Here is a 25,860-nt window from a genome sequence, read left to right as displayed (position 1 = left end):
AGAGCACCTTACGTGATTACTTTAAATTACAGTTTGATAGTGTCCCCCTCCTGACGAATTTGGTGCGGCCCACTCCCCTTACTGCCTACACTACCCAGAAGGCACGCAGACCTTCCGGCCTCTGCTGCGGCCATCGAGGACTCGGGCGGAAGTAAGCCACACTTCCTCTCTCGAACTAGGTCGAGAGCCCATTGAAATCCTAAACTGACGCCCTTGTCTGACGTATACATGAATTTAATTTGTGGCGAGAAGGTTTCTTTTCCCTACAGGTCCCAGTTGGGGGGAGTATTCTTCTCTTCCCAAAGTAAAGATGTCCGCCGAGCGTAGGTTGTCTGAGTAAACGGAGTCAGAGTTGAATTGCGCAACCGCGAGTGCGTCCGGCCCGTGGATGACGCTTCTTTGAGGGCGGGCTGGACTATTCCAGCCGTAAATGGCGGAGCGCTAGTGCCCGCCCCCAGCGTGGACCGATCAGAAAGGAGGAAAGGCTGGGAACGGAGTCCCTGTTGGTTGGCCCCCGGGCCAATCGGAAGAGCGCTGATTTGGCGGGAGTCTTGACCGTCGCCGGGCTCGCGGGGTTTCTGCGCGAGCTAGGGTGGTGTCTAGCCGCGGTAGCCATGTTCGTGTCAGATTTCCGCAAGGAGTTCTACGAGGGGCTCCAGAGCCAGGTGAAGCCTTCTTTGGGCCCCGAGGCTTGGGGGAAGGGACGAGGGCCCGCGGCCGTGGGGGAGGGAGAGGCCGGGGTTCGGGGCGCCGCGCTCAGCCCTCTCTCCCCCGACAGAGGGTCCTTCTTTTCGTGGCCTCGGACGTGGACGCTCTGTGCGCTTGCAAGATCCTTCAGGTGAGGCCCGCGGGCTGGGCGGGCGGGGGGCGCGGGGGAGGAGCGGGGCGAGGACCCCATCCCGGGCGAGAGCTCGTCCTGGGGCGGGGACTCAGAAGGCTGCTTCCCTGGCGGGACGGCGTTGGGTAGGTTAGAGGGGAACTAGGTAAAAGGCAGGGATACTAGTTAGTATCTCTGTAGCAACCTGGACACAGAATGGTTGCATTCGAGAGATCTGTAGACCTGTGGCGGCTTCTCACGTGTGGGGTTTGAAGCGGAGGAATCTGACAGCCGAGGGCACAGTGGTGTCATAAGCGATTCTGGAGATACTCGATTCTTTAGCCTGTTAGGGAAGATCGTTGGTTCGGTTTTGAATATGGTGCAAGGTTTACATGAGCTTTGGTCAGAGGCCCTTGGGTCAGGAACTACTTCTCAGAAAACATAGAAAAACCATCAGCTTTTCAGTTTTCCTTTGGTGATTTTCAGCAAAGTTGACCAGATGATTCAGTGGACATTCATGTCCCCATCACCTACTTGCTGACATAAATATTTCACTAACCTTAGGTTTTCACGTGTTGTTTGTCTCTCATCTTTTTTTTTTTTTAAGTGCATTTCAAGGTAGATTGCAGACATCCTAGCTGCAATAGGTTTTGAAAAAAAATCTCTCTCCAGGCCCTGTTCCAGTGTGACCACGTGCAGTATACGCTGGTTCCAGTTTCTGGGTGGCAAGAACTTGAAACTGCATTTCTTGAGCATAAAGAACAGGTATGAGAGATGCATTTGAGAATATTTGGCTTTTTTTACTCAATTACAACTTCTTAACACTGAGCATTCTTTCTATGTATACAATAGCTTGCATGTATTTCTAACTACCGACTTTCTTCGGAAGAGAAAAGTGAGCTATATGTCCAGGTGACTTACCCTCAAATTGTGGAGACAAAATTGACAACAAAATAGAGATAGTGAATATGGACAGCCTCTAACTTTGAACTTGTGTTGCAGATACATTTCATCGTAAGGTGCTTGGAATTTGGCAGGTTGTTTTTTATATGGCCTTGTAAAAATTACTTTAGATTAGACTACTGTTTCATATTTATCTCTCCAAGAAAACATATCCAGGTTTCCAGCTTGAAATTCAGGAACATACCGTCTCCTTTTGAAATTTAAGCAGTAGAGGCCAGGCCTCCTCCCACCTCTGCATGGAGCTATAATGAGAGATGGGACATCTGAGACCCCACAGCCCCACAGGGAGAGACTGGAGTCTGGAAGAGGGTCCCTAGAGTTTCTGGCCACATCTAGGACTGTCTGGCAGAGATAAGTCCTCACCCGGTGCTCCTGTCATCATGAGAGGGACCTCTGCCAGTTCAATATTTATAAGGAAAGGGTTTTCTATAGTGATAGGATGTAATTAAAGGGTTAACTTAATATTTAGGTGCTTGTTAAGTGTGGCCTACCTAGGACTTGATAGAAATTTAATCCTGTGCCATGCTACTAGCACAAAAAGGCAATTTGTCACAGTACAGTGACAGATCAGAAGAGACCCGGTTATGCATTTGAACTCTTGGTCCATCCACATCACCTTCTTGACCCCAAGCCTGAGACTCGGGCACACTTATCCTCTGCCTGCTCCTCGTTGAAGCCAGGACAGGCATGGAACCCACCTCACAATGTCGCGGTGGAAATGAAATGGTATATGGAGTTGTTAAAGCACTTGCACAGGCCAGCTGTGGCCGTGTTTGGAGCCCCTCACTGTCAGCGCCTCGCCATGCGTCAGGGGCTGCGTGTCTCAGCAGGACTCGGGCCTAGTGCTGAAGACAAACGGCCTCCCCCACGCGCTTACTCACAGGGTCCCCGTCCTTTTCTCAGTTCCACTATTTTATCCTCATAAACTGTGGTGCTAACGTGGACCTGTTGGATATCCTTCAACCCGATGAAGACACCGTATTTTTCGTGTGTGACACTCACAGGCCAGTCAATGTCGTGAACGTGTACAATGATGCCCAGGTAAGCCGGCCTTCGGGGCCCATGTCTCCCCTGAGTTCTCCTGTCCGTCTGTCTGTTCCCTTTTATGCTGCGGACAATGTGATGCCTGGTGTTCTTGACAAGGCCCGTGTCCACCTCCCCTATAAGAGCTGGAGCAGCCTGAGGACAGAACCTGGTCTTGTCCATCTTTGATGAGAAACATGGCACCTAACCTTGGAGGTGCTCAGAGGGTGTGTATGGAATTCGCTTGTCCTGGAAGGTGTAGGGACCAGAACCTGCCCTGAGTCTGCACTCCAAGCTCAGGCCAGCCCAGCCTTATTGAATATTGGGGGACCTCAGAGGTACCTCCCCTATAAATGGGGCTAGGATGCACTCTGCCCATCCAGGGTGGTGTGGGGACCAGCAGGACAGTGGTGTGAGGCTGCTGTGAGCCTGCCATGGCTCTGTCACACGTGCTCTTTGACCCGTCAGCAGTGGGCATGCATCCACAGTAACAAAGCATCAGCCCTGAAACTCTCACGTGAAGGGCCTCTTTTAGAGACAGGAGCTTTGCTCGCTTCAAGGTCACCGATCTCCGTGTCCTCTGTCAAAGGCTGAGGTACAAGGCATTCGTTTTGTTGGCTGAGTATGTGGCCTAAGAGGAAGCTTTTTTCCAAACTTAATGACTGTAGGTAGTTTTCAAATTCCCGTAGTTTCTGTGCACTGAATAGCATGCAGATTCCAGCGGCTCGCTGTGGCCAATCGAGAAATAAGACTGCGAGAGAAAACGTGATGGATAGTTTTCCATGAATGACAGAGGAGATTGATTGCTTTTTGTTTTAATCTTAGATCAAACTGCTCATTAAACAAGATGATGACCTTGAAGTTCCCGCCTATGACGACATTTTTAGGGATGAAGAGGAGGATAAAGAACATTCGGGAAACGAAAGTGACGAGGGGTCAGAGCCTTCCGAGAAGCGCGCACGGGTGGAGGAGGTGGGTTTGGGCCTCTCAACACGGTCTTGAGGAAATGACCACTCCCCGAGGTCAGGGGTCAGCCCGGAGCCTGTGGGCCCAGGCAGAGATGGGAGGCAGCAGGTGTGGGTGCCAACTCTGTGCTCTGCCATCCCCTGGCTGTGTGGCCTCAGGCAGGTTTCTGGAGTTCTCTGAGCTGTAGCATCCAGCACTGGTGGCTTCTGCGAGATGTGGAATTACAGGTGGGAGGCGCTGCTCCCCCCACACAAGGGATGAGATTATTCTAGTGCTCGGTGTTGTAAGGAAGCTAATGCCCTCAGGGCCCTGGTCCTTGGTGTGCAGGCTGAGATTTGCCTCTGGAATGTTTGGGGTCCTCCCTTCATCCTTGGCCTGACCAGAGCCTTGGGAGGAGCCCTTCAGGGCCATGTTTGGGATGTTCTGGACACTGTCCATCTGGGGGGGGTGTCCTGCTTCCTCACCTGCCTGCTATTTCTAGAGTCTTGGATCGTCTGATTGGGACCTCTCAGACCCACTCTGAGATTTCTTTCCTCTTGCCTGGCTCTTTATCTGTTCTATTTTCCAGCCAACTTTTAGTCTTTATCTTCTAATCTTTGATTTTTTAGAGCTCTTTCTTTTTATTATATAGGTTCCAGGTGTACAGCATTATAATCCAACATCTGTGTACACTGCAAAGTGCTCACCACCATGAGCCTAGTTATCATCTACCACCATATGCTGGATCCTGATCCCCTTCACCCATGTCCTCCACCCACCAAGCCCCCTCCCCTCTGGTAACAAATCTCTGTATCTATGAGTTTATTTTTGTTTGTTCATTTATTTTGTTTTGTTAGATTCCACGTGTGAGTGAAATAATATGGTATTTTATTTTATTTTTTAATCTTTCTCCATCTCAGTTCACTTAGCATAATACTTCAAGGTCTAATCTATGTTGTCACAGTGGCAGAATTCCATTTTTTTTTCTTTTTTTATGGCTGAGTGGTATTCTATTGTATATACACACCACATCTTCTTTATTCATTCATCTGTCGACAGACACTGAAGTTGCTTCCATGTCTTGGGTATTGTAAACAGTGCTGCAATGAACATTGGGGTACATGTATCTTTTTGAATTAGTGTTTTTGTTTTTTTCAGATATATGCCCAGGAGTGGAGTTGCTGGGTCATATGGTAGCTCTATTTTTAGTTTTTGAGGAACCTCCATACTGTTCTCCATAGTGGCTGCACCAATTTAGTTCCCAACGACAGTGTTGGAGGGTTACCTTTTCTCCACATCCTAACAACATGTGTTATTTGTGGTCTTTTTGATACTAACCATTCTGACAGCCATGGGGTGATATCATTGTGGTTTTGAATTGCAGTTCCCTGATGATTAGTGCTGTTGAGCATCTTTTCGTGTGCCTGTTGGCCATTTGTATGTTTTCTTTGGAGAAATGTCTATTTAGGTCTTCTGCCCAGTTTTTGATTGGATTGTTTGGGTTTTTTTTGATACTGAGCTGTCTGAGCCCTCCTGATCAGCCCTGGAGTTCCACAGCCACGAGGGGAGGGGACAGGACTCCACTGTGCGTCGTGGGGAGGGTCAAAGAATTCTTGGGCCCTGGGGGTTTTGTTAGTCAACTTTACTAAGGTATAACTTCTACTCAATAAAATTCACCGGGTGTACAGTTCAATGAGATTTGACAAATGTATAAAGCCATGTGACCCCCACCACATCATAATAGAGAACAGTTCTATCATCCCCCAGAAGTTCCCTCATCAGGACCATGACTTGCCTTTTTAAATTAAACTTTGAACTTTGAGATCATTGTAGATTCACATGCAGATGTAAGAAATGAGTTGAAATCACTTACATACATTGCCCAGTTTCCCCCAGTGGTGACATATTGCAACACTATGGCACAACATCACAACCACTGAAATAGTCAAGACACAGGACATTTCCGTCACCACAAGGACCCCTCCTGTGGCCCTTTTATAGCCACACCACTTCCCTCCTGCCCCCACCCCCTCCTTAGCTCCTGGCCACAACTATACTCTTCTTCATTTCTATAATTTTGTCCTTTCAAGAATTATATAAATGGAATCGTATAGTAAATAACCTTTGGGGATTGGCTTTTTCACTCAGCATAATTCCCTGGAGGTTCAGCCAGGCCTTGGGGTGTATCAGGTTGGTTCCCTTTAGTTACTGAGTATGTTCCATGGTGTGGACCGGCCTCAGTTTAGCCAGTTACTCACTGACAGACATCTGGGCTGTCTCCAGTTTCTGGCTATTGTGAATAGAGCTGCTATAAATATTTGTGTGCAGATTTGTATGTATGAACACGAGTCTTCGTTTCCCTGGGATGAATGACCAAGCGTGCATTTGCTGGGTTGTGTGGTAGTTATGTGTTCAGTTTTTTAAGAAGCTGCCAACCTTTCCCAGAGCGGCTGTACCATTTTACATTCCAACCAACAATCTACAACTGACCCAGCTTCTCGCATTACCACTAGGTAAGGAAGCTCCAGGCTCCCTGCCTGGCCTCTGACTCTACCCTGGCGAGGGTGTAGGGAGTGCACAGGTAGAAGGAGGAGGTGTTACAGATGGGAGGTGTTCATAGGGGAGGCTGGGCTCCATGCGGCCTGCGCTGGGCTGGAGGGGGTGGTCCTGGAGTCAAGCACTTATCCTCTAAAAGTTTCCTGTCTTCCAAGGCTGTTCCTTCATGGTTCTTTGGCTTTTGTTGGGGAGTTTTTTCTTCGTACCTGTTGGTGTTTCCAAGTGGCCGGCTTCTTCAGCTCCAAGTCTGGGATATATGAACAAAAAAGAAAATCCAGGGAACTCATGCTGTGACATCCCTCAGGTCCCAGGATCCCTGGCTGGTCAGCCTTCCTCTTCACCTTTCAGAATCTTTTTTTTTTTTATAATATGTGATGTTGGTGTTTTTAAGTATATTTAATGAATGTATAGAGAAAAATACACGTACACCATCTTTCCAGAAGCGAGTTTTTAAAACTGCCGTCCCCCCACCCCCTTGCCTTTGTTGTGGGAACTGAATGAGGTTGTGCCTGTGAGATCAGAATAGTCGCTGGAAACGGTGGGGTCTGGATGTAGAAGTGTGAGCTCTTTTTAATCTGGTGGGAAAGCCAGCAGGAGGCAGTGGCGGGCTCTTGGTGGATTGCTCCGTGCTGGGATGAAGGACTCGGGGTGTGGCCTGAGCAGGTTCTGGCAGGGTGGTGGTGGGGGGGGGGGCGGCGGCCGACCACATCCACGCACCCGCAGTGCTGATGGGCCAGAGGGCCCAGCTGCCCCCTCAGCGCCTCCCTCCCCAGGAGCAGGCTTCGTGCCCTGTGCCTTCTGCCAGATCAGAACCTTCTCTGGCTGTGGGGTGAGTTCCTGGCTCCTTTGCACAACCGTTTGTTCTCTTTGTCGTGGATCAGGAAATCGCGGAGCAAACCTTGAAGAGGAGGAAGCGAAGAGAATGGGAGGCTCGGAGGTGAGGCTGCGTCCAGCAGCGGGATAGCGGGTCAGCGATGCCCCTTTCTTTTCTATTTGAGGATCACATGTTCGGTTTAGAGCCTCTGCGCCAGTGTCTGCAGGATTGAGCGGGTGGCCCTGCACTGGGGAGGAGCTCAGGGCCCCTCTGTCTCGCCCTCTGGTCCCACGAAGGCCGGGCCTGGCCTGAAGGTCTCCCAAGCACATGCCATCCATTAGGGGTGAGGGCCCTGGTCCTTTGTTTTCATAGTTTTCTAAATGTAGATACTTTTATTTACAAATTCAAGAGATGGCAATTGTGTAAAACTTTTCATAGGAAAAAAGTATGAAAAGGAAACTAAGTTACACACACCTTCTCTTCCTGTTGCAAATTAAAAAACAGAAGTGCTTTAAAATGAAAACATTGGAGAGGTTATTCTAGCTTGAGGCAAACCGTGGAGCAGTGCTCTAGAGCTGGGAATTCCTTGCTAAACACAGTCCTTGGAGGTCTAGCAGGGTCTGAGTACCCAGCCCCCGTCCTGCTGTGCCCCCAGCCAACCCCCGTGGAAGGACAGTGTAAAACCATTTCAGGAAGTGTAAGGAAAGAAAACTGAATATAACCCACTTTCACTAATAGGAAGAGATTCTGGCTTTGGGTTGATTTTCCTGGGTTATCTGTACTTGTGCACATTTTACATAATCACACCTAATTTTGCATTTTTCCTCTTAATAGGATCATAGTTCTGATGGTTCCAAAAGCCTTTATCAACTGCCCAGTGCTCAACTGGCCGGTTTCCCTTCTTTGTGAACTGGAGGCTGGGTCCAGCATCCTCCTGTGACACATAGGCTGCACGCAGACCCGTCTTGTCTTGCTTGTTCCGTGAATTCCCTTCTGGGGATCATTTCTTGGGGGGGATTCTGGGGCTGTGCCATTTCACATATTCTGCAGCCACACGAGGTTTGAGCCCATTTACTCCCTTCCCAGCCATTGTACGTCTACACTCCTTGAAGAGTCAATAAGTGAAAACAAACTATTTCAGTTGCGTTTCTTGGGTACCGTCCAGTTTTAGCATTTTTCCCAATATTTGTCTTCCTGTTCTGCTTCCTGTTGAAGACCCGCGTTTTGTGTCATTACAGAAGAGACATACTCTTTGACTACGAGCAGTACGAATATCATGGGACATCGGTAAGTACAGATAGGTGGGATCCTGGTCACGTTTGGACTCTAGGGGTCACTATCCTAAAACAGGAGGAGGAATGAGCACAGGTTTTAGAGCCACGAAGGCCTGGTATGAATTCCAGCCCCACAGCTTCCTCTTTGTGATCTTGGGCAGGGGATGCAGCTTCTCTGAGCCTCTCCTCCTCAGTAAAAGGAAGAGAGCAGCCCTCACTCCAGAGGCAGTTGTTGGGACAGTTCCTTTTACCTAGAGGTACTCAAGGAACAGCAGCTATTATTTCTGTTCATGATCAAAAGTACAGAACAAGGGAGTTCCCTGGCGGTCCAGTGGTTAGGACTTGGCGCTCTTACTGCCAGGGGTCTGGGTTTGAACTAACATCCTGCATGCTGCGTGGCCAAAAAAAAAAAGTGCAGAACAGGTCTGTTAGTCTCTGTGCAAGAAGGTAGAACTCTGGACTTACACAGGCCCACCAGCATATGTGTTCCAGGAAGAGTTTCGTACAGAAAACCCAGTGTGTCGACTCTGGCATCACTGAGCAGAGCTCAGGGCCTTGAGGACCCCTAGAAAATAAGTTTCCAGTAAAGCATTCTGTGTTTAGCATTAGAATTTGGCTCTGGGGCCTTGGACCCTGAGCACAGATCTCCAGAGCCCCTTTTCTGGTCAACGCCCCGTTGCCCTTTGTGGGATCATCTCTCTGCCCTGGCAAGTGGAGGATCCTAAGCCGCAGGAGGGGTGGGTGGTGTGGGCAGGAACGGATGCCCGGCTCCTCAGATGCTGGAAATTCCCGCGGAAACCAGTCTCCTTGGCACTGTTGAAGGAAGCCCAACGTCTCAGGGCAAACGGGATTTAGAGTCTTCTGGTCAGACCCTGATCCTCCCATCTCCTGCCAGGACCCAGCCCGTCTGCTCATGGGAGCTGGATACTTCATCCACAGACAGCCCTGTGGGAAAGACCCTGCTCGCATGGTCCCAGGGCCCCGGGCAGCACGATCCTGACCTTGCCGTGAGCATGGCTGCCCGACCTTAAGCCTGTCTCTCTTGCAGTCGGCCATGGTGATGTTTGACCTGGCGTGGATGATGTCCAAGGACCTGAGCGACATGCTGTGGTGCGTGAGGCCCTCCTATGAGCAGCTGCATCCTCACAGCCAGGGCGGGTCCCCACTGCCAGGGGAGTGCCGGGTGCAGCCCCTTTCTGCACATGTGCAGGCCCTGGTCGTCTTCCTGACTGGGGCCCCCGGCTGCACACAGACTCCTGGGGGGACTGGGGAGTGTCATGGGGTGCCGAGGGTCTGAGGGAGGGGCCTGGGCCTCTCCACCCTTCCCAGCTGACCCGCCCAGCCTTGCTACCCAAATCGGTTTGAGCGTGAGGTTTGAACAAGGCTGCTGTTGCCAAGCATCTTTGCAACCCTGGCGGGGGGTAGTTCTGGGACAGGAGTAGCCGCTGGCCTGCCTCTGAGCCTGCTGCTGGGGCTTCCAGCGGGGGTGCGTGGCCCACTGCGCTCCTGAACGCGGGTTGATTTGGGGACTAAAGGCTCAGAGTCTAGCGAGGAGTGTGTGGGTCTGGCCTGCTTCACCCTCAGCATTCTGCTCTAGGTCCTGGTTTTCTCCTCTGCAAGGTGACGGTCTGTGCTGAGTCAGAGCCTCAGGACGGCCGGGGCAGGGCCAGGCACTGGCCACATCAAGGCCCAGAGGTGCCCTGTCGCCCTGAGCTGGCAAGGGTGGCGTGCGGCCAGGCGAGCCGGGACACAGGCGATGTGGGGCCTGCCGCTCTTGTCATAGGGGATCCCTGCTGGGAACCAAGAGCCCCACAGCAGTGACACCGCAATGGGAGCCTTGGAACCTCTTCACCCGCAGGGCAGGACCGCTGGTCCAGCGGAGTGTCTGGGTCAGGCCACGCTGGCAGGACATGCCTGTGAGTGCCGCCCACCCATTCACGGCTCCATTCCTCTCCTTCCAGGTGGGCCATTGTTGGACTAACAGACCAGTGGGTGCAAGACAAGATCACCCAGTAAGGATGCGCTCCCCCAGGCTGTCTGAGATCGACCGCAGCCGGGTTTGCAGTGGTGGGCTGGGGGCAGCGTCCCTGCGGCGCCCTTTGAGGAGGGGCTGCCTTGGGCCTGGGTCCTTGTCAGGACTGGACCTCTGGTGCAGTCATGTGTGGCCTTGTGTGGATGCTTCATCCACCTCGGGGGCCCAGCAGGTGGAGCCTGAGATGAGCGGAGGGGCCCGGTCTCCCGGCTCTCATGTTGTCTGTTGACCCCTGTGCCCAGTGGACACAGGGCTGGGAGGAGGGGCCAGGGCCCCGAGGCCTGCCAGGGCAGGCAGGCGTGATCTCAAAGGTTGGGGGAAGGCTGGACAGGCCTGCAAGGAGGGCTGGTGTGGACCCGAACCCTTTTTGCCCTTGGTGGGTGGGCTTCGCTGTTCCTGTCTGTCCGACTCCAGGATGTAGACACCTGGGAGGGGCGGGGGAGCCGGTGCCCCTCTCATTCCTGCTGCTCTGGTGCCATCAGGTGGGAACTGTAACCCCATCCAAGGGCCCCGTGCCTGCCTCCTGGCACAGCCTCCGCCTGCACTGGTTGCAGAGGCCCCTGTGCCCCGGTAGCTGCCCCTCCCACCCTGCCCACTGGAGGGTCCCGAGTCTCACGGCCTGGGCCTAGCCTGCTCCCCTCCTGTGTTGCCGATGGTGTCAGGTGCACAACGCTGGGCACCATGCTGGCCTGGGTGGCCCCTCAAGTGGACCTGGACGGGGTCTGCCTTCTCCTGCTCTCCTCGCCAACACTTCCTGTGCTGGGCGTCTTGTCACTATGGGGTCTGTCCACTGACCGTGGCTGGCAGGTGGGCCATGGCACCCTCTGTGCCCACCCTAGGGGGCCTCAAATAAATGACGCGGGGCAGCTGCTGCCCAGGAGAGATTGCACAGGGGTGGCAGATGAGGCTAGAGCCTGGCCCTCGATTGCCTGCAGAGGCAGCAGGGGTCCTGGGCCCTGGACAGGAGGGGCGGAGGGGGCCCCAGGCTGCGTGCTGTCTTCCAGGATGAAGTACGTGACCGACGTGGGCATCCTGCAGCGGCACGTGTCCCGGCACAACCACCGGCATGAGGACGAGGAACATGCGCTCTCCGTCGACTGCATGCGCATCTCCTTCGAGTACGAGTATCCTCACGGCTCAGCCCTGCATCCCCGGGACGAGAGGCTCTGGGCAGAGGGCCCAGTGGGTGCAGCAGGAGTCCTGGACGTGGGCCCTGCCTGGCTCGTCCATGGCTTTGCCATGTTCAGGAGCATCACGTGTATCAGGGTGCATGGGTGCTGGGTGAACACAGGCAAGTGCACATGGGGCCACGGTGGTTCAGGCAGTTGAGAGGGTTCACAGACTCCTGCCGAGCGGGCTGGGAAGCAGCAAGCAGATGCAATTAGAGAGTGACACTTCACGAGGAGGATGTGGCGCCTCGAGGGGGCGACCCGGGCCAACGGGCCGGCTGCAGGGCTCAGGACAGGCTTGGTGAGGCCATGTCAGAGGGGAGACTCAGCTACCCTCAGGAGAGGGAGGGCTGCCTGGGCAATCCCATGGCCTTGCAAAAGCCCTGAGGTGAGCTCCAGGGAGGGGTTGGAGCTATGGACGGGTGCAGGTGGAGGAGCTGGTTCCTGGTACTTGAATGTCCCGGGGCTGCCGAATGGGGGGGATAGGCTGTGGCAGCTGTGACAGGGGTCTCGCTGCTTTGGTGGCGGGTAGAGCGATGGTAGGAGTGGGGCCGGCCTGTGCCTGCCCTGGAACAGCTGGGGACCAGTGAACATGGCTTGGACGGGTCAGGTGGGGGTGCCCACGACAAGTCTAGGAAGAGGTGCCGGGTGTGGGGCAGCCAAGCTCCGGGAGGGGGCGACCACCAGGAGCTGGGTCCTGACACGTGACGTCCAGGGACCGGGGTGCGCTGGGGGTGCGGGCAGGGAGGACAGTGGCCCCAGGGCCCAACCAGCAGGAGGGACATCACAGAGGACAGAGGCCGCCGCGTGCCCAGAGACCCTCGGCGTGGGCGAGGACCATCCTCTTAGCCACACTTGTGGCCCCAGGAGTGAGGAAGAGCCTGTCAAGGAGTGGAGTGAGGATGAGGCTTTGTTGAGGGGATCCCAGCACAGGCCCAGGCAGGTGGAGCCCGCGGGGAGCGGGTGGGAGGCCAGCCTGAACTGGCGACGCCCAGTGGTGCCTCCCAAGTCCTGTGTGGCCACAGGGGCCCCCGGATAAGGCTGTGTGTCCACATCTCCCAAGCTGTCTGGGTCATGTTAAACTAAGGTCGAAGAGCTCCAGGTCCCCGGGGGGGCTGACTGGTTATACAGGTGGTGGTCCCAGGGCGGGGGCCTGGGTCACTATGCAGCCACAGCTCCTTGACCACGGGCCCAGCCTCCGCCTGGCACTCTATCAGCACTGGTCCCTCCACGACAGCCTGTGTAACACGTGCTACACCGCGGCCAGATTCAAGCTCTGGTCTCTTCACGGGCAGAAGCGGCTGCAGGAGTTCCTCGCGGATGTGGGGTGAGTGAGCGCCGAGGCCTGCCCCCCATGGCCCCCCTCCCCTGGGGGAAAGCCCCCACTCCTGCTCTATCCCACATTCCTCACTCGATCCCAGAATCTGGTCTGAAGGCCAGGCCAGGACATCAGCCGTGGCATCACGCCTCCTGTGACTGGTGCTCCTCCTTCCCAGTCTCCCCCTGAAACAGGTGAAGCAGAAGTTTCAGTCCATGGACGTCTCCTTGAAGGAGAATTTGCGGGAGATGATTGAAGAGTCTGCCAATAAATTTGGGTAAAAACATGTTTCTCTGGATTAAGCTTTGTCAAGGTTTCAGCTTTAATCACATTCTAAAAATAATGCAGAAAACAACGCATAGATGATTGTGACCTGACTAGCCTTCCCTGAAGTTTTTAGTTCTCTTTGGGTTAAAATTAGGATTTAAGGTGCCTGAAAAGTGTAGAATCCTTACATCCTGGGGCCGAGGTGCAGACCTTTGAGGTCAACATGGACTGTCCATCACTGGACCCTGGAAGGGCCCACTGGGGCCAGGTTCAGGCGAGCTCTGCCCAACCGGGTCTTCTGACGCTGCTGGAGGGACACGGGCCTGGCTGCTCCTGGCGCCCTGGGGCACAGGCAGGAGAGGACCACACCCACATCCCCGTACCCACCCCCTGACACACACACACACAGCTAGCTCATGCCCTGCCCTGACGGGCTGACAGCTTTGTACCGGGTGCTCAGCACCCTGGTTGAAGGCTGGTGTGTCGGCCTCCTGACTTCGTCCATTCTCTGACAGGAATGACTAGCTGCAAGCATCAATGGGGGCTGGGGAGGGAGCATTAGTGCTGGCCTGGCCTGTGTGAGAGCTCACCCCAACTCGAGGACACTTCGGCCATGTGCAGAACGACAGCCGTGTCACTTCCTCCCGTTGCAGCATGAAGGACATGCGCATCCAGACTTTCAGCATCCATTTTGGCTTCAAGCATAAGTTCCTGGCCAGTGATGTGGTCTTTGCCACCATGTCGCTAATGGAGAGCCCCGAGAAAGACGGCTCTGGGACGGATAACTTCATCCAGGCTCTGGACAGTCTCTCCAGGTAGTGGGCCTGGCCGTGGGCCCCCATCCCCACCGGCCACTCGGCCCTCAGCCCTACACTGCCAGGGAGTCAGGTCACAGGGCCCCCAGGCATGGGGGTGACTGTGTCTGCAGGAATCCAGATCACAGTCCACCTGAGCTGGGGGCGCACGAGACACGTGCCCGTCTTCAGTATGTGTCATGTTCTTTGGAATCCTTTTCTTTCTTTTTGATTTAAAAATTTTTCTTCTTTCTCACCTCCCATACCCCTTCAGGCATTATTGTTTATTCATTCCTGTGTTTCTTCTAGTTTAGTTTTCATTTCTCAATTATTTTTCTTTGACTTCTAATTTTTTCTTATCTCACTTCCTGAGATGTACTATTTTTTTTAATGTCTTTCAGCTTGTTTTGAAACAGAATATTACAGTTCTGGTCTTTTGGGGGCGTGTCTTTCTAGTTAACCTTCATTGTTGAGAGGGAGACTATCCTCCTTGTTCTTTTTCCTGATGATAACTGAGAGGATTTGATCGTTGCTCATTTTTTTGTGAGTTTAGTCTTCCTGACTTTTTCGGGGGAGGTATGGTTCACACAGCTTTTCCAGCTTCAGAGTGTTAGAAGTGGAGGCGCCTGCTTTCTGGGGTTTCCTGGTCCATTTCCAAGCACACTTTTTTAAACAGATTTGCTAAGCTATTATTCACATACTCTGTGGCTCACCCATTGTAAGTGTACAATTTAGTGGCTTTTAGTATATTCACAAGGTTGTGCAAACATCACCACTATCTAATTTTACGACATTTTTATTGCTCCAAAAAGAAACCCTGCTCCCCTCAGCCATCGCCTCCTAAATCTCCCATCTCCTCCAGCTCTTGGCAACCAATAACCTACTTTCTGTATCCATAGATTTGCTATTCTGGACATTTCATATCCATGGACTCAGACATTAAGTGATCCTTTATGGCCTTGCCTCTTCTGCTTAGAATAATGTCCTCAAGTTTTATCCGTGTTATAGCATGTGTCAGAATTTCCTTTCTTTTTATTGCAAATAATATTCTATCATAGGGATAGACCACATTTTATTTATTCATCATCAGTTGATGGACATTTGGGTAGTTTCCACCTTTTAACGGTGATGAAAAATGATGTTGTGAACACACGTGTGCGTTTTTGTGTGGACATGTTTTCCTCTCTCTTTGGTATATACCTGCAAGTGGAATTGCCTGCTCATGTGGTGATTCTGTGTGTCACCTTTTGTATAACTGCTGGACTGTTTTCCAAAACGTGATTTCACCATTGTACATCCGCACCTGCAGTGTATGAGAGTTTGAATTTCTCCATATCCTCAACAACACGTGTCACTGTCTGACTTTTTGATCGCAGCCATCCTAGGGGTATGACGTGGTCTCACTGTGGCCTTGATTTGCATTTCCCTAATGGTTAATGATGTTGAGCAGTTTTTCATGTGCTTATTGGTCATTTGCATATCCTGTTTGGAGAAATGTATGTCCTTTGTCTCTTTAAATTGGGTTGTCTTTTTTTTTTTTTTTTTTTGTGGTACACAGGCCTCTCACTGTTGTGGCCTCTCCCGTTGCGGAACACAGGCTCCGGACGCACAGGCTCAGCGGCCATGGCTCACGGGCCTAGCTGCTCGGCGGCATGCGGGATCTTCCTGGACCGGGGCATGAACCCGTGTCCCCTGCATCAGCAGGCGGACTCTCAACCACTGCGCCACCTGGGAAGCCCAAATTGGGTTGTCTTTTAATGACTGAGTTGTAGGAACTGATTTGTATATTCTAAATATGTCTCTCAACATATACATGATTTGCTAGTATTTTCTCCCATCCTGTGGGTTGTCTTTTTACTTTCTTGATGTTCTTTGAAGCACATTTTTAATTTTGATGATGTTTGGGTTATCTATTTTTTCTTTTGTTTCTTTTGTTGTTGGTGTCATAGCTAAGAAACCATTGTCTAATCCAAGGTCACAAAGATTTACACCTCTGTTTTCTGTAAGAGTTTTATAGTTTTAGCCTTTATATTAGGTGTATGATTCACTTGAGGTTAATTTTTGTATCTGATGTGAGGAAGGGATCAGCTTAATTATTTTGCATATGGGCATCTGACTGTTCTAGCACCATTTGTTGAAAAGACTTCTTCTACCATTGAATTAATTTGGCACCCATGTTGAAAATCAGTTGACCATACATGTGCGAATTTATTTCTTGATTCTCACTTCTCTCCCACTGATCCATGTGTCTAACCTTATGCCAGTACCACACTGCTTTGATTACTGTAGTTTTGTAGCAGGTTTCGGCTATGCTGTGTTCCTTGAATTTTCACGTGGATTTTAGGATTAGTTTATTAATATCTGCAAAGAAGTCAGATTGCATTGAATCTATAGGTCAATTTGGGGAGTGTTGCCATATTAACAATATTAAGTCTTCTAATCCATGAACATGGATGTTTTTCCATAGACTTAGATCCTCTTTAATTTCTTTCAACAGTGTTTTATAGTTCAGAGAATAAACTGTACACTTTTTAGTAGATTTATTTCTAAATATTTTATTCTTTTTGATGCTATTGTAAATCAACTTACTAATTTCATTTTTGGTTTGCTCATTGCTACTGCATAGAACTACAATCAGTTTTTGTATACTGATCTTGTCCTGCAAACTTGCAGAACTTGTTTATTAGTTCTGACAGTTTTTTAGTGGATTCTTCAGGATTTTCTATATCATGTCACCTGCAGATGAAGATGGTTTTACTTCTTCTTTCCCAATCTAACTGCCTTTTATTTCATTTTCTTACTAATTGCCTGGCTAGAACCTCCATGACAATCCCAGTGTGTTTGATCAGTGCCTTTGCCTTCCTTTTCTGAATTGTCCTTCTCTTGCCCAGTTTCAGTTCCACTTGTAGCCGTCTCTCCTTAGCAAGGGGCCCAGAGTGGAAAGGAGCTCTGGCTGGTACGGGGAGCTAGCCTGCTCCAGCCCCCTGGTGTTTGCCATGGCCCTCACACTCACCTTCTCTTGCGTGGCGCAAAAATCTTAAGTTTTGGCCACTGTCCCCAGTTGCCTGGAGTTTCACCTTAGGTCTCTGCTTCTCTGCTCCCTCCCACACGTCTGGTGGCCAGTTGAGGGTCTCTTCCCACCTGCCTATAGTTTGGGGTCTGTGGTGTTCCGCATTCTTTGTGTTGTAAATGTAGGTCCTAGGTCTTTGGTTTTGTAATGTAGTTGCTCTGTTTTTACCTAGAAATATGGAGAAATCAAAAAACTATACTGCCGACTGTTTCCGCCTCCTCTCAGAATTGATGGGCCAGTCTTAGCCATTGTCTGCTGACTTCCTGCTGTGACAAAAGAGCATTCATCCCATTTCTGTGCACCTTCCCCTCCTGTTGGTACAGTTGTGCCACTATTTTTAGCTCCTTTGTAACCTTAACATACTTCGGTCTTGTTCCTTCACCAGCATCTCTTGTCTCCCTAGTTGGTAAGAAAAGGGTTTGGGCATCCTTCGTTTTCTCCTCCCCCATACCTCCCAGGATGTGAAAATACTTTCTCATGTTCAAGGTTAACAAAAGTGGGGTAGAGGACAGAATGTGAGTCATCTCATCTTTGGCTGTAGGTTGATTCTCAAAGATGAAGATCAATAAATAGTGTTACTTGGTTGCTCTAATAAAATATTCCAGAGTCACTAATGTGCGGTGATCCCATTCCTTTCTGGCTCAGCTCTTTGTTTTCCTGGGAGCTCTTCATTGCCTCCTTTATCATATCTGGTTTTCCCAGCTCTCATTCCCTGAGCCCCTTCTGTCCAGGAGAGCCTGGGGCTCTGTTCTCAGCTCCAGCTCCCTAGTCCTGCCACCCGCCGCCACCACTGGCGGCCCAGACTGTGCCACTGGGGTGGACCCAGCACATCTTGGGATCCTCATCTGTTTTTTTTACTCCCCCATTTTGCTAGAACATAATTCTTAAGCAACTTTTAAAGAAAGGGCACATGTGAGGTAAACATTCTGAGCTCTTGCACATCTGACAGTATCTTCTGCCCTCATCTGATTGCTGGTTTAGCTCGTGCAGAATTCAGGGTTGTTGCCTGTCTCCCAGCAGCCAGTGGTGTTGATGAGAAGTCTGAGCCATTTTGGTTTTTGTTTCTCTGTAAATGCACCCTCACCCCCACCAGAAGCTTTCGGAATCTTTTTTGATTCTCAGTGTTCCAGAATGTCTAGTTGTGTGTGGGGTGGATCTTGTTTCATGCATTAGACTGAGGTTTTGGGTGAGCCCTTTTAGTCTGAGGAAATGCTTTCATACTCTGCCTTTACTATTCCCCCCACACATATGTCTGTTTCTTAATCTTTTTAGACTTCCTGGAATGATTCTCTGTCTCTGATTTTTGCCTTATATTTTCCATGTGTTTGTCTTATTTGTGGTAAGGAAGGTTTTCTTGACTTGGAGTGAATTTTTTATTTGTTGCAACCATTTTACTTTCCACAAATACTTCCTGGTTTCTGATCATTTTTCATAGCATCCTGTTCTTGGTTTACGAATGTATTGCCCAAATCTCTCTGAAGATACTAATTAGACTTCATTTTAAGCTTTCTTTTGGTCTCCAAATTATGTTTCCACTAGGGCTGGTTTTTCAGGCCACAGGCATTTCTCAAATGTCTGGTGGTCCTCCACATTCAAGGGGTTGGGGGGGGTGGGGAAGGCTGTGGAAGCCTGGCAAGCCTGCTGGCCGGAAGGCATCACTTCATCTTGGTGGGTGGGAAGCCCATGTGACACTTTGGGACCCTTACCTCCTGGGTGCAGAGGCTTTGCTCGAAGACCTAACTTCTCCATAGAGGGCTCATTTTAATGTGTTCAGAACGGAACCCTCCTTTGTGTGGGGGAAGGGTAAAAATCCATCTGTCTGGTGGCGGGATCCCTAGTGCCCCCCAAGCCTCTCCAGTCAGAGCCCTGCAGCACCTTCTAGGAGGCACCTCTGCTGGCTTCCAGTCTCTGGTCTTCTGATGCCAGCAGGAACCCACCCCCCCGCACCTCTCCTGTCCATCGCTGTGGGCTTAGACACTTTTTATTCCTTCCTCTCACCGGAAAGGGAGCTGGGGAGGGAGGGAAGTGAACTGTTGGCTCCACAGCCCCTCTGACCCAGAAACCAGGTGTCCGGTCTGCGGCCAGTGATGGAGCCGTGCGCCTGCCATGTTTCAGGGGGAACCTGGACAAGCTGTATCGCGGCCTGGAGCTCGCCAAGCAGCAGCTGCGCGCCACACAGCAGACCATCGCCAGCTGCCTCTGCACCAACCTCATCATTTCCCAGGGGCCCTTCCTCTACTGCTCCCTCATGGAGGTCAGCTCCCCACAGACACGTCCCTAGCCCCGCCTGCTGGCCGCCCCCTGACCACCTACCCCCACTCCCTGCAGGGCACGCCAGACGTTATGCTGTTCTCCAGGCCAGCTGCCCTGAGCCTGCTCAGCAAGCACCTGCTGAAGTCCTTCGTGTGCTCGGTGAGGGTGGGAACACAGCAGCCGGGGGTGGGGGGCAGTGGCTGGTGCCAGACACTGGCCTTGGGGTGCGGGGGCTGCTCACCTGCCAGGGGCTGGCAGGTGCCTCCCTTTTCCTGAGCTGTGTTCCTCCGCTGAGCCCTGAACCCTCCACTTCCCACCAGCCCTCGTGCCATCACTCACCACCCAGGTCACTTGGACAAGTGGCGGGGCGGGGGGGGGGCCTCACAGAGCACGCAAGGCTGGGCTCATGTTCAGTGCAGGCGGGGTGGGGCGGGGTGGGGGGTGCTGGGGAGGGCCTCCTGGAGGGGTGACAACTGTGTTAGGATCTAAAGGAGGTGAGGGAGGGAACAGCCAGGGGCACAGGAGGCTGGGGGCAAGCTGCGTGGGGACTTGAGTGTCTCTGGGAAGAGGGAGTCCCTGGAGGCTTTTGGGGAGCGAGGGACTGGGGCTCCTGGGCACTGTGACTGAGGTGCACTTCCCTCTGCAGACGAAGAACCGGCGCTGCAAGCTACTGCCCTTGGTGATGGCCGCCCCCCTGAGCACGGAGCAGGGCACTGTAACCATGGTGGGCATCCCCCCAGAGACCGACAGCTCCGACAGAAAGAAGTGAGTCCTGGGGCCCGGGGCTATGGGGGGTCGGCCTCAATGCCAGGCCAGGGATGGCCTTTTCCACCATGAAGCAGGGTGGTGGGGCTTACACACGTGGGCTGCAGGGTGGGACAGCATCAAGCATGCACTGAGCAGGGTCAGAGTGCAGGGAGGTGCAGCAGGTAGGCAAGCCTGAGGGTGGCAGGGCAGTTGGGGCCTCATGCTGAAAGCCCAGGACAGACACCAGTGCACAGGGCTCACCGGTGAGGGCACGTCTCTGGGCTCCAGGTAACCTGGGTTCCTCCCTGTGAGTAGCCTGAGGCCTCTTGGGAGCTCCCACCCCAGCATGGGGTGGTGGGTGCAGGTGTGGTGTGGACGTCCAGCTTCCAGGCAAGGGCATCCAGCTCCCTGAGGAGGGCCGGCCAGGGTCAGACACACCCAGGATGGGCGGCGAGGTGCGTGGCCCTGCAGCCGCGGCAAAACCCTCAGCCCTCCCTGGGCCTGAACCCTCCTCTGAGGAGCAAACAGTTTGCACTGAAAATCTGGATCAGGTCTGGGTCTTACCCTGGGTCTGGATCGGTCCCAGCTCTGCCACTGTGAGCTTTGACCACCTTCTGCGTCTGCAAAGGCCATTGAGCCGTGAGTAGGGAGACAATGGCCTCTGAGACGAGTGCTTCCCTGCTGCCGGGCTGCTTTCCAAAGCTCCCTCGAGGGTCTCAGATCCAAAGTTACATGGGTGGGAGCCAGCCAGGGTTCCCGAGGCAGCACCGCAGCCGCCTGTGTCCTCACTCGGGCTGCCAGTCTGTGCATGGCTGGGCCAGTTGGCGGTGAGCTCGGTGGCCGCGCACAGTCTCCTGTGAGGGTGGCCGTGGAGGCTGGGAGCACTTGCCCTCCTCTGCCCGCCTTCTGCCCTCTGCTCTCCACGACAGGCACTGGAGCCCCTTCCCCACACTCCCACTGTCCCCACCAAACCTCCCTCGAGGCAGCTCCATCCAGGCTGCTCTCCGAGGAGCTCCTGTTCCCCCACCGCCCTGTGGGCCCCTCATCCCTGGTCCCACCTGCTGTGTGTGTCTAGGACCCCATCCCCACACGGCTCCACGGAACCTCTGCCTCTCACCTGCCCCAGCTGCCAGCACGGTGCCTGGGGGGGCACCAGGGGACACGCCCACCTGAGGGCTGAGAAGGGCTCACATGGGAGCAGTAGTGAGAGGCAGTGGCCGTCCAGAGAGTGGGCTGAGGCCTCGGGGCTGTGGCCAGTGAGGAGTCTGGTGTGTCCCTGGCGGGGAGGGTCCACTGCAGGCACAGCCCCCAATGTGCCTCTGTGTGTCCCCAGCTTTTTTGGCCGGGCGTTTGAGAAGGCGGCGGAGGGCACCAACTCCCGGACACTGCATAACCATTTCGATCTCTCAGGTAAGAGTCCGCCGCACTGAGGCCCTTTCAAGGTCAGTGCTGGCCTTGGAACCAGGGAAGTGCCGGGGGTGCCCTGCCAGCAGTCCTCTGGCCTCAGGCCCTGCACCCCATCTGGGCCCTGACAGGCATACCTGGCTCTGGCCTTAGGATCCAGCCCCTGAGATCACTTCACCAAGGAGCTTGGGGGTCTGGCCACCACTGTGCCCTGACGCTGCTGCATGGTGGCTTTGGGGGGCCACACCTGTAGGCCACCGGATGCCAGTGTGGAACATGGCATGTTTGGCCATATTTACTTTCTGGTCTTCAGATGTGTGGCACTTTACCCCTGTGTTAGTGAGCCCCAGCTGCTGTAATAAAGCACCACAGAGTGGGGGGTTGAAATAACAGAAATGCATTTCTTACTGTTCTGGGGGCTGGAAGGTCAAGTGTCGGCAGGGCTGGTTCCTCCCAAGGCCTCTCCCCTAGGCATGTAGATGCCGTTGTCTCCCTGTGTCTCCACGTGGTCGTCCCTCTGTATGTCTGTGTCCTGATCTCTTCCTATAAGGTTACCAGTCAGACCGAATCAGGTCGCACCCTAGTGACCTCATGTGACCTGATCACCTCTGTAAAAGCCCACTGCCAGGTACACTCACGTTCTGAGGTGCCGGGGTTAGGCTGTCACCATAGCAAGGTGGGCACCTTCAGCCCATAGCGCCCACCTCTCAGAAAGGACCTCTCACATCACCACTGATGCCTTAACGAGGACCAGTCTCTGAGTCCAAGACCCGCCTTCACCCCATTGCCTCTGGAGTCTAGAGCTGGCACCTTCCTGCCGGGCCGACTCAGGCTGTGGCTTCGTGGTGGGGGGACCCCTCCAGCAGCAGCCCCCCACTTCCTGTTTCATGCCTGAGACTGCAGACAGGCGGTGCTGGCCAGCCTGCAGGATGCCCCGGCTTCCCACATGGGGAAGACTAGAGGGCCGGGAGCTGCTGGCTTCCCTCAGGGGTGGGCGGCTTGCAGGGGGTGTGGAGGAAGTCGAGGCCTGAGGTACCCACAGCTTGCAGGGCCAGGCTGGCTGGTTTTGTCCTGTCTGATGAGGCCCCGTGCTTGTCTGAGGCTGATGGCCCCCAGAGATGGGTCAATTTGCACCATGTCCCCTTCTACGGAAGAGACACCAAAGCTGAGAGACTGGCCAGAACAGGATGGAAGGCCGCCTCCTGCCTGACCGCTCGGGTGGGAGGGAGGCCTCTCTGCCAGGGCTGTGGTGTTCAGAGTGTCACCGCTGGTCCCCTGGCTGCCCCGAGGGTCCTGCCCACAGACCACAGTCGCAGCTGCACCGACAGGGCAGCCAGGGAGGCCGGTTAAATAGGCCTCATGATCCAGAGCACCCCAGGCCACCAGGGAGCCAAGTGCGCCTTTGGAATGTGGTAGGGGGTTGTCGCCACTGGGGCGCCGGGCAGCGGGAGTCAACTTGGTACTTGGTGGCCTCCCCCAGCTCTGTCCCTGCTCCTCCCGTCCCAGTGATGTTTTCCTTTCATTACTTCAGTGATTGAGCTGAAAGCCGAGGACCGCAGCAAGTTCCTGGACGCACTCGTGTCCCTCCTGTCCTAGGGTGAGTCATGGGGGAGGGGTGCTGGTGGCTTCCCATGGCCCTGCCACAAAGCCCAGCTTCTACCTGGGTTTGAGGCCGGAGATGGGGTCCAGCGCCTGTTCCCAGGGACGCCTGTCCCCAGGCTGGTGGCAGGACCACAATGGGCCACTTTGAGGGATCTAATTTCATTAAGCTCCTGGGATCCCTTCAGAAGGAGCTGCGTTTACCCTCCTCTGATCACAAGGCGCCAGGTGTGGCCGGGAACGGGGGCTGCCCTCGCCCCAGCGTCAGGCCCTGGGCTGGAGCCCGCAGGGTGTCTATCTGGGCTCTCATGTGCCGGACTTCTGAGAAGGCCAAGCTGGTAGCAGCCACTCTGGGGAATTATAAACCATGGGCCCTATGTGAGCCTGGACGCCTGCGGCTGTCACTGTGACAGTGCAGCGCAACGCTCCCGCCAGTGCTGTCCCCTGTGCCTCACACACCACCTCTTTCTCAAGGGCCCTCGGGAAATGGGCCGGGGACCTGCTCTGTCTAGTGACCCCTTCTCAGCCCAGGCCCCCAACAGCAGATGCCCTGCCCGGCATCTCCCTGACCCCCGGCTGGAGTCGCGGCTGTGTCACACGGGCCCTGTCCAGGCTCCGGTGTGGGGGGTCCCTCCTGCCGGCCCAGGGTCCTTCCTCCGTCCCCCGTCCCTGGTGAGCTGGGAGTGTGAGAGCCCTGGTGGGCTCTGCTGAGAATGGCCTAGGAGCCTCAGGGACCTCCCCCAGCCCCTCTCTCGGGGGGCACACGGCTCTGGGGGCAGATTGGGTCTTATGTGATGTCTGTGGGGAGCCTCACCAGGCTGCCCCCCTGTCCTCATCTGAACTGGGGCTGACACCCCTTGAGTCTCAAGGGCTGGGCCTCAGCAAGGGCCTTTGTGGGGGGGGAGGGTTAAATCAAAGGTTACAAATGGGGGTCTCAGGCAGTGGGGCTGGCATCTGAGGCAGACCCCTCCCTGCAGCCTGCTTGGTGATGATCCCAGGGCCATGTGCGAGCTGCCACCAAGACGGCACCAGGTGAGCCAGCCTGGGAGGGTGAGGGGCAGCGTGCTGGGGGCAGTGCCAAGGCTGGACAATCTGCCAGGCAGGGTCTGTAAGGGGAGGAGGTGCCAGGAGCCGTGTGGCCTAAGGTACTCAAGCAGACAGGACGGCGGGTGCTACCCACCACCTGTCAGTGGTGGGGCTGCTCAGAAGCAGCCGCTCAGCACAGCAGTGGGAAGGCCTGGGCAGTTTGTTTGACTTGGGGAACCATCAGAATTGTTTGAAATTTATTTTTTCTTTTCTCTTTTCCAGAGTTTGATGTCCTCAGAAGTGACCTCCTTCTCCTTATTTATGTTAACTGGCTTTTATTTAGATTGTAAGTTATGGACATAGTTTTAGATGCAGGGACAGTGTTTTTAATGGAATAAAATGATTATTTTAGGTTTGGTGCCCCAATCTTGGCTCTGGTCACAGGGCCAGGGCTTGGTTGTTCTCTGAGCCTTGTATGTCCAGAGGGACCTTGATCCTGTGCCCTGGGCACCCCGATGCCCAGCAGGAAATCAGCATGGGGGGCAGCTTCCAGGCTCCCTGGACAGCAGTGGGCAGAGGCCAGGCCCCTCAGCACCTCCACTGACCACTTTGATGCCAGCCAGGACCTGGCTCGGTTCACCCTCCCACCACTTCCTCCTGTCCACTGGCCTTGGCAGCATCTCAAGTCCACCCTCTTGATCATGTACCCCTCCCAGGCCCACCCTCCACGTCCATCATCTTACCCCCAGCACCTGCCTGTCCAGGCACCCCCACCTCTGGGCACATGGCAGACACCATCAGGCGAGTCAGGCAGGGATAGCAAGGGCGGGGCCCCAATTCAGGAAGGGAGGGGCTTGCTGAGGGGCCTTGGGGTCAGCTTCGCCCACGTCCTATCGCAGAAGGTCCAAGCTGGACAGGCTTCAGCAACCTCCAAAGTCTTCGGAGCAGCAAGAGTTCTCTGTCAGGGAAGCCGTGGGATCAGCTGGCCCCACCCTCCCAGTTGTCCCCAGGACACCTGCAAGGGTTGAGGGGATCTGGAGGCAAGGAGGATGCCATTTCTGTCCTCTGGCAAGGAGAGAGCCATTCACGCAAGTGGCTGAGGCCATCTGTGACCACTGCACAGAGCTCGGGTGCCAGGGGAGCAGGCAGGCTGGAGGGCCATGGCCACCTAGGTGTGGCACCTGGGGCCACGGGCAAGAGGTGGCAGAGTGGTTTGGGCAGCACTTATGTTGGTGGGAAAAGCCCAGAAATCGTGTTCAGGAACTGAGGACACGGGTTAGGGGGGCTAGGTCTTAGGGTGGGCCTTGGGGAGGGGTAGTGGGCAGTGGGGTCAGCTGCATTGGAGCTGCATTGCTCCTCCCACCTGACCTCTGGCAGTGGAGTTTTCCCCTGCCCTTCCCAGCATGGGTCGGGGACAGCAGCCTGCCCCGCCAGGGCCCTCAAGCTGCCCACCCTGGCCATCTGCAGAAGCTGAGGGCTGGGCAGCTACCATTCAGAATCCCAGCTGACGCCTGGGGCCCTGGAGTCAAGAGAGCTCTGGGCTGTGGAGGAGGCAGCCTTAGGCCTGCACCTGGGCCAGACAGCCTGTACCCGACACTGCCTGGACCCTGTGGCCAGAGCAGAAGTGGAAGGACCTTTGTTCCTACCCTACCAAGAGCCAAGGCTCCAGGATCACACACTTGCTCGCTTGGGAGCTGTTCTAGGTTAGGCTCAGGCAGGGCTGCCATAAAGGCTAAGGACCTCTGTGCCATGGGGCCCATCTCTCTATAGTCATCCCACTGTTGGGAGC

At 54.0% G+C, this 25,860-nt stretch overlaps 1 protein-coding gene across 4 annotated transcripts; it reads left to right on the top strand.

The window, feature by feature from the left end:
• The first annotated feature begins 547 nt into the window (after positions 1 to 547).
• Positions 548 to 24,483, top strand: CDC45 (cell division cycle 45). Of its 4 annotated transcripts, XM_060170624.1 has the most exons (20): positions 548 to 665; positions 779 to 838; positions 1,490 to 1,582; positions 2,684 to 2,821; positions 3,629 to 3,775; positions 7,186 to 7,241; positions 8,357 to 8,405; positions 9,441 to 9,502; positions 10,354 to 10,404; positions 11,429 to 11,548; positions 12,789 to 12,920; positions 13,090 to 13,188; positions 13,832 to 13,993; positions 19,158 to 19,296; positions 19,371 to 19,454; positions 19,942 to 20,060; positions 21,376 to 21,452; positions 22,978 to 23,043; positions 24,023 to 24,077; positions 24,354 to 24,483. In XM_060170624.1, the coding sequence occupies exons 1-18, from the start codon at positions 615 to 617 to the stop codon at positions 23,040 to 23,042; spliced, it is 1,704 nt and encodes a 567-aa protein (XP_060026607.1). In that variant the 5' UTR covers positions 548 to 614; the 3' UTR covers position 23,043; positions 24,023 to 24,077; positions 24,354 to 24,483. The 4 variants fall into 4 exon arrangements, with proteins under 4 accessions (XP_060026607.1, XP_060026609.1, XP_060026610.1 ...); XM_060170626.1 differs by lacking the exon at positions 7,186 to 7,241 and having other exon boundaries at positions 3,629 to 3,738; XM_060170627.1 differs by lacking the exon at positions 13,832 to 13,993.
• Positions 24,484 to 25,860: the final 1,377 nt, after the last annotated feature.

Source organism: Lagenorhynchus albirostris, chromosome 14, assembly GCF_949774975.1.
Source record: "Lagenorhynchus albirostris chromosome 14, mLagAlb1.1, whole genome shotgun sequence".
In the NCBI taxonomy this organism is placed as follows: Eukaryota; Metazoa; Chordata; class Mammalia; order Artiodactyla; family Delphinidae; genus Lagenorhynchus; species Lagenorhynchus albirostris.
Note: the sequence above shows the minus strand (reverse complement) of the source record. Positions and strands in the feature narration are given on the sequence as shown.

Coding starts and splice junctions, on each gene's coding strand:
- CDC45 (XM_060170624.1), top strand. CDS start 615: ATGTTCGTGTCAGATTTCCGCAAGGAGTTCTACGAGGGGCTCCAGAGC. Junction 839..1,489: donor GCGCTTGCAAGATCCTTCAG/GTGAGGCCCGCG, acceptor ATCTCTCTCCAG/GCCCTGTTCCAGTGTGACCA. Junction 7,242..8,356: donor AGAGAATGGGAGGCTCGGAG/GTGAGGCTGCGT, acceptor GTGTCATTACAG/AAGAGACATACTCTTTGACT.